Below are 7,988 nucleotides of genomic sequence, written 5' to 3'. Positions count from 1 at the left end.
CTGCTTCACTGGTTTAATGAGTCATTAAATACAGAGAAAATAAAATATTATGCAATATTACTGCATTCTAACTGCACAAGAATAAAATATAATCCAACATAAACTGTAATTCAGTGTGACTGTATAATTAGTGTTTTTTTAATTAAAAGCAGCAATGAAAATAGGAGAAATACGGTGGCTGCATGATTTAGATGTGAGGAGCTGATCTAATAGCTTCTGGGTTCAAAGAAAATTAAAATCAATCCACTGGACTTTGTTTCCGAGTTTGAAGACGTTTCTCTTCCATCCAGGAAGATTTTTTAATTCAAAATATCAGAAAGGAGTTCCAGGCTTTATCCAGTAGCTTTATGCAAAGCCAAATACCAACACTCCATAGGCTAACAAAGAGACCAAACCACCCCCAGTCCAAAGGGGGGGGGACCCGTTCCTCTGGTTTAATTTGCATGTTTTCTGAAAATTAACAAGGCTTTGATTTAGCTGCTGAATAAAACCTGGAGCTCAACGCTATTTCTGACATTCAAGTAGGGAAAAGAGATTTATTTAAGAAGTCTGTTGAATTCATGTTAATGTGGATTTAAAGACATTTCAGTTAGTGGAAAAAAAAATGCAGGAGGAAATATTAAAAAAGTCTAATCAACCAAAAACTTTGGCGACCCTATGCAGTACCTCTGTAGCCCCCTAGGGGCTGCAAACCTCATGTTGAAGACCTCCACTTTAGACATTTTAATTTCTAGAGTTAGGAAACATTTTTTAAACCTCGTTATCTTCACATCACAGGAGACAATCTGAACACAGAAAAGCTTCTGCAGCAGTTTTGTGATGAATTTTAGAAACAGGAGATGATCCACCTGGTCTAACCTGGCTGCAGAAACCTGCTCAACGACTCACTGTTACGCATTATTTAGGTTAGAACTCGCAAATCATGGATGCTTTTGACAGAATTCAAATGATCTAGATTAATTCAGTGATTACAGTGAGATTAATCTAGATTTTAAAAAAATTATCTATACCCACCAAGGTGATGTCTGAAAGGTTGAACGTCTCCTTCCTTCCAGAGCAGGACCCTCACCTGATTGGTTTAGCCCACTACACGTCTCACCAACTGCGACATCTTAGTTTTTGGTTTTATTTTTTATTTCAAGCCAAATCACTTATATTAAAGCAGAATAATGAAAATTGTTGCCGTAATCTGATTGCGTGATTAAGCTGCATTACCTGATCCTGGTTTATAACAGGCCTAATGTTGCTGATGCGGATGTTGCTAACAGTGAATGAAGGCAGGTTGTGTTTACGCCCAAAAATAGGGAAAATCAGTGGAAACGCTGGTATGGAGTTCATTTCATTACATTATTTTTGCAACACTTTTTGTAAATAAAACCAAAAATTTACCAGAAATGTTTCGTCAATGGAAATTTGGGAATAAAACTCTTAATAAAAAAAGTTTTGAGAGTTACTTTGATGTTTGCTCAGATTTATTTTTATCAAATTATTTAATTTTAAATCTGTTTTTTATGTTATTAGTTCAGAATTTTGTCATGTACCCTTTTTGTGTTTATGTGAATTTTTTTTTTCAAACTAATTTTTAAGATGTTCATTCCTTTCTTCTCTTCTGGGGGCGGGGCTTTCCTCTGGAGCGAGGAGCAAAGACGCATTTCTATTGGTCAGTATCAGCAACAATATTTGTATTGGTCAAGAGTGAGCATTTGTGTTTGAAGTAAAAAAAAAATTATTAAATATAAAATATGTTTAAAAACAGGAAAAAATAATGAGCAAATGAAATCTGGAAAAATACAAAACAAAAAAACAATAAAAAGAAATATGAGAAAACTGGAGTTTGTTTTTTCTTGGATTTCATTTTTTGTAGATATTTAGATAGATAATAATGTTGCTTACAATAAAAATGGAACAAAATTCACTTCATAGATGGAAAAAAAAACAAAGTTGTCAAATTAAAAGCTGCTTTTGACCGTGTGCATAAATTATTATTTTCTGTAAAGGCATGGTAGATCCCGTCTACAGACAGTTTAGGATCATCGGCAGATGGTCCAGACACACGGAAGATTCTAGAAAACTTATCCCACCTTCAGTGATAACTTTACAACTTGATTCAGCAAACGGAGCAAAGACAAATTTTTATATTAACATTATGTCGGACATAAAGTGAAAATAATGTGAAAAAGTTCATCCAAAAATAAAAATGTTTTAAGAGTCAATTGTTATATTGTTTCTATTTCTGTTTTTTATTTTATTTTTCAAACTTATTTTGACATTTTTGTCTACAGATTTGATTATTTCAGCTTAATTTTTTTTCAAATGTATATTTTTGAATTTTATTCATTTTATTTTATTACATTTCTCTTTTACAGATTGCATTCTTATAAATTTCATTTTTTAGATCAAATTCTATTTCACTTCGAGTCCAAAACAAACAAAAACGTTTTTTTTTAAGTTCATTTCAGACCAGTAGAAATGCGTCGAGTGCAACGAGATCATTGAAATGCAAAAAAAAAAGAATTTATAAAACTCAAACTATATTGAGACATTTAGAAAAAATAAATGTAGGACATTGGTCCATGCAGACCAATAGAAAAAGGAAATCCCGCCCACAAAAATAAAGAGAATATGATCTTGAAAATACAAGAACAAATGTAAAATGTAAGAAAAAAAGCAAAAGTTACTTTTTGTTAATAATAAACTTGTAAGGTTTGTTTTCTTTATGCATTTTATTTGATTCCATTTAACAAACATGTTTTTTTTCTTTTTTTTTTAGTTTCCACTTGTTTTCTTTTTGCAACAATAATGGAACAAACTCCACTCCATAGAATTAGACCCATTTAGATGCAGACAAGTCAAACTTTTCATCAACGCTGTTAGTTTTCTTCTTTATTCTAATGATTTTATGCAGATCAAAAGCTTTGATGTTTCTCCTGTAACCAATCATTTAATTTCTTTATCACATTTTTTATCTTTTCATCATTTTCCTTGTGATTAAATAACTTTCCTCTTCTCTGTTTTTGCAGTTTTATTTGGTCAAACTGGAGGCGAATGGGGGGGGGGGTGAAAGTTTGAGCAGCTACGTCATTTTCAGGGCATCGCAGGGCTCTGATTGGCCGCTGCGGCCGCGCGCTGTAGAGTCTGAGAAGAGGGAGGGATGAGGGGGGCGTGTCTGAGGCGCGCGGCTATATGAGCGGCTGTCCTCCTCTGCTCCGGCAGAAGGAGTGACTCCCTGCAGGAGGTGAAGTGATCCAGCTCTCTCAGGCAGATTATCACCGGTAGTTTGGAGCCATGCTGTCCGCCATGCAGCACCTGAGCAGCCCGCTGCTGCTGCTGCTCCTCTGCAGCCCGCAGATGACTGACAGCTGCTCCTGCGCGCTCTCTCACCCGCAGGACGCTTTCTGCAACTCCGACATCGGTGAGTTTTATTCATTCCTTCAGCATCACATCAAAGAGACGCACCTGAGATCATTCAGTTACTTCATTAAAACTGGAAATTAGGATTAGATTAGAAAGCTGGATTTATTATAGATTTATTAGAGCTGAAACAGTCAGATTATTGAAATTATTTAATTCAGTAATTGATTAATCATTAACTGGATTATAGAGACTGTTAATCCTGCCTTTAGCTGACAGAGAGCAGGAATTACACCAAGATTGTAGAAAAATATTTTGCATTTAAGATAGAAATCTTTTTTTTTTTTCTGTCAATCTGCTCTATAATCCAGAAACTTTCCAGTAGAAAAACTTGATTTCACAAAAAGTCTTTATTTAGGAACCTTTTACTATCAGATTATTAATCATCAGATTAATCGATTTGCAGCCAGTGGCGCCACCAGGAGGCTGTCCATGGTATTGCACAAGGTGGTCAGTTTATCATTTCCTTCCATTCTGCACAGCCAGCAGCTGAACACTAAAAATCACAGAATAAACCAGGATCTGTGTTTGATTTCTGCAGGCAGCTTTACCCCCATAGGACATTATGGCCTTTAGTTTTAGTGGCCACCCCAAGAGTTTTAGTGACCCCATCTGGGGCCCCGCGATGATGAAACATGTCTGGAGGGGCCACTGGTTGCAGCCCTGATATTTAGCAACACCTGGATCAGTTTATCTGAAGTAAAAGAATTTAACTAAGTTTATAATTAACTCCTCTGTGTCTGTAGAGGCTGTGAGAATCTCTACATCTCTGACTATTATTTTCTTTTATTTTCTGCTGCCTTAATGTTCCTTTTCTCTCTAAATTGAGGATATTTACTGTTTGTAAATGAGGTATTAAATAAGTCACATGTGCTGTTCTGATGGCTCCCTGCCCAGGGCGGCATGAACGTAAATATAGTTTAATTTTGGTGGAGTGCGTTAATGTTTGAGCGTGTGCAGAACCGGGGGCTTTAAAACGCTTTGATGTTTTTATAAGATCTTTATTTATCTCCTCTGTGATGGATTTCTGTGATGGACAGCCAGCAGTAAAGCAGGCGTCACACAGCCAGTTTTACTACCTGGACATGCTCACCCTGCAGCCCAGAATAATATCAACTCGGGACCTGGATTAGCACTCCTGGATTAGCCCCCCCCCCCCGGGGAATGGGGCCTGGTTTAGGGAGGCAGGGCGGCTCTGATAAACCAGATACCACATTTTGACGTTGATGTTTTATGAAAGAATCTGAGATTCTATGAAAACTTTATTTAAAACAAAACTTTATTAAAACAGTTTAAATGCCAACAAATTAACCTAATCTGAGAGATTAATATGCAATTAATAATGTTATTTATTGCGTATTTTGAATTTATTTCCATGTAGATTAAATTAGATCTTTTTAGCATTTTCCAGCCAGCAGAAACAGGTTGGGGAAGGGCATCTTTACAAGATATTGGTCAATCCAGCTCTTTTTTTTTTGCACCTTATGGAAAACCCTTTAAGCTTTAAAAACGTTACATTTTACAGCTTCAGTGCCGCGATGGTGTCGATCATTTCATAGAATTAGCTGTTAATCTGTTTAATTTGAAGAACTACAGGAACTTATTAGATTACTGAATAAAAATAAAAAAACATGAATAAAATATAGAAACACGTATTACTTCCAGTGCTGTAAGATTTAAAACCATCATTAAAAGGCGCGATATGTCGCTCCAACATACCGTCAGACTATTTGCCACTTTTGTTGGACGCTAACAGTGACGTAGCTCTTAGCTTTAGCCTGAACAGGCGGCTAAATGTGCGCTATTCATAACCCGAGAACTTTATCAAGTGTTTATATTTACAAACAAAACATTTTAATCTCCATTAAAAGTTGTAAATAATCCCAGATTATTAATGTTTCTGCTCCAGCGTCGCCTCCACTCTATCATTACCTGCAAATAGCAGCGAGACGCCGCTGATGAATGAACAACAGCGCCATTCAGTGGACGGCAGGTGAACTACAGCGCTGAAAGGAACTAATCTGTCATTAATTAATTGGATGGAACAAATTTTAATCTAACCATTAAGCAACTAACAGTGGGTTGATTTTTCTTTGTTTTTGATGTTTTAAAACCATAATTCTAACACATAATCCGGTATTTTTCTAAATGTGAGCAGCTCGGTTATGTGAAAATAGTGAAGTGGTGTATTTTCCAAGTGAGCCCAAAGAAAATGGTATAAAATAAAGAAATTCACCAAACAGTTTTAGTTTTGATGGTGTAAAGCGTGACAGAAATAAAGCTTACCTGCTGCTTCCTCCACATGTATTTCTAATATTACAGGATCGTTGGCGTATCTGTTTATTTTCACTGGTAGCTTTTCTTTGGTGCCTCGGCTTTTTGTAAGGTTTTTATATAAAAGTTGAATCATTAAACCTTTTAATGCAAAATTAGCCAAGTGACCCAGTTGGATTGAATGAAAACGAAGCTCCTCAAACACTAATCTGACACCTTTTAGCGGTTTGGATGGCTGCTGATGTTGGACTTTAATGGGAACATTCAACCAATCCTGTTTCCAAGCCTTAGATTCAGATTTGCTTTGGAAAGTCGCCGTCGTTCAGAAACTGCTCCCAGATCTATTGCTGCTGAATAATCTGGACGTAAAGAATGCGTAAAGAAGGTCTGCTTCTGCTTCTAACACTCAGAGTCTGGCAACATGAAGGGGGGGGGCATTCAGGTGATGAGAGAGAAACCCTGTAATTTTCTCTGTCGACATCAAAGCCAACCAGCCTGGATGTTCCCGCTTTAAGACCTGGAGGGGAGTTCAAAGCTTGTTGCTCTTGTTTTTTTGGCCCCAGCCCATCATCATCCTCATCATCATCGCCCACCAGCACCGCTGAAAAAGAACGGCAAAGAAAAAGCCCTGGAAACTGGGTTATGGAGGCCGGTCTGTTTACGCTGTGAGGAATATGGACAAGCGAGGCGTTTTTCTAGTTTTTCAACTCCTGCTCAGGTTGAACCGACGGCCATAGAGCCGCTGATGGACAGATCTAGATGTTATTTAACTGTGACATTCAGGGACCTAATTGGCTTTGTTGGAACAGGTCAATCACTGAAGGTCCGCCCCTAAGGAAGATCATGGCCGTCTGCCAGGTCAGAGTGAAGGTTTGTTAAGAAGCTTGTTCCTGGATGAACGGGTGGCAGGAGAACGGCGTTACAAGGTTGCACCATTCCCTGGTTCACCTCCAAGGAATTCCTGCTGAGACGGATTTGTTCTGCAGAGAAAAGCTTCTAGAACCAAAACAAACTTTGCTTTGGATTTGATTTATGCTTAGATTGGGTTGGATTTAGGCTTCCTGGGGGTTCGGCGCTCGCTTCCTCCTCTGCGGCGTCACAGGTGACGGCTTGATAAGCGGGATTCAGACTCCTGCAGTGAGGCGCGTTATGTAAGAGCAGGAGGCTTCCAGAGTTTTCCTGAACGTTGGATGAAATACGAGGAGATGTCAGAGTCGGGATTCCGGACGAGCCTGAGATGTTTATCCCCCCCGATCCAGGCGTATCAAATCTCCAGCTCAGCCCCCTCCCCCCTGTAATGACCCTGTACCGTGAGGGCCGCTGTGGGGGCTGTAGACAATGGCCCAATATACACCCATCACAGCATTTAGATTACGACTTTAAACTATGACCTCACCACTTTAGCCAGGTTTAAACTAAAATACACATTTAGAAACTCTGATTAAAGATGTAACCTGATAACAGCTACCTTAGAAACGAGGAATATATTAGACGCTGTGTTAGTTAAACCCTGGAATGTCTGACCTTCACTGGAAACTTTAAAGCTAATGAAGTGATGGAATATTTGCAAACTGTTATGTAATTGTTAAAGGAAACTGTGCCCAAAAAAACTTTCATTGTAAAGTTTATCAGAACTGAAACGAGAGACAAAGTTAAAAAAAACTGTAAATATTCCTATTTGATCACATTTTGCAATCAAAGTGTTTTCATCAGTTTTCAAACTAATTATTAGTTTCAGCCAGAATAGAAACGCTTTTCCAGAATCTGAATCCAGTTTACTGCCAAGTAGGTTTGAATGGAAGAAAAACATTCAGACTCATTGGAATCTGCCTTTTTCTTTACATCGACTTTTAAACACCACATTTTTTTACACAATTAAATCCTTACGCTGATTTTTTATCAGGTAAAAATGTGCTAAAAATTCAGCTGCAAAAATGGTACGATCCAGAAGAAGAGGCTATTTTTAGACTAAATGAGCTAATTTCATTGGCTAGAAGCTGCTTTACTGCATCCAGCGTAGATTGGTTTGGCTTCACTTCACCAAAAGGTTTTTACAGGCACATTTTTTGCATCTGAATTTTATTGCAAGGGAATTTTCACCAGAAAAGGAATTCAATATGTAAAAAAATCAGTTTAAAATCCGATGTACTACAAAAAAGGCAGATTCTAATGAGCCTGACTTTCTACCACAGGTTTGCAATTACAAGGAATTTGACTTGGTGTTGATGTTGCAAAAAAATTATATTATATATATATATATATATATATATATATATATATATATATATATATATATATATATA

General features: G+C 37.3%; 2 protein-coding genes across 2 annotated transcripts in view; one reads left to right on the top strand and one right to left on the bottom strand.

The window, feature by feature from the left end:
• syn3 (synapsin III) overlaps nucleotides 1-7,988 on the bottom strand; it is a 141,177-nt gene that overhangs the window by 56,090 nt on the left and 77,099 nt on the right. The window lies entirely within an intron of this gene.
• The window catches only part of LOC107096101 (metalloproteinase inhibitor 3-like), a 22,707-nt gene continuing 17,932 nt past the window's right edge, over nucleotides 3,214-7,988 (top strand). The window contains exon 1 of the mRNA XM_015392603.1: nucleotides 3,214-3,412. Coding sequence (XP_015248089.1) covers nucleotides 3,286-3,412 — 127 coding nt within the window. The 5' untranslated portion in view covers nucleotides 3,214-3,285. The remainder of the gene's footprint in view (nucleotides 3,413-7,988) is intronic.

The sequence above is a fragment of the Cyprinodon variegatus genome, unplaced genomic scaffold, assembly GCF_000732505.1.
Source record: "Cyprinodon variegatus isolate N-32 unplaced genomic scaffold, C_variegatus-1.0 Scaffold598, whole genome shotgun sequence".
Classification (NCBI taxonomy): Eukaryota; Metazoa; Chordata; class Actinopteri; order Cyprinodontiformes; family Cyprinodontidae; genus Cyprinodon; species Cyprinodon variegatus.
This window is presented reverse-complemented; position numbering and strand designations above follow the sequence as displayed.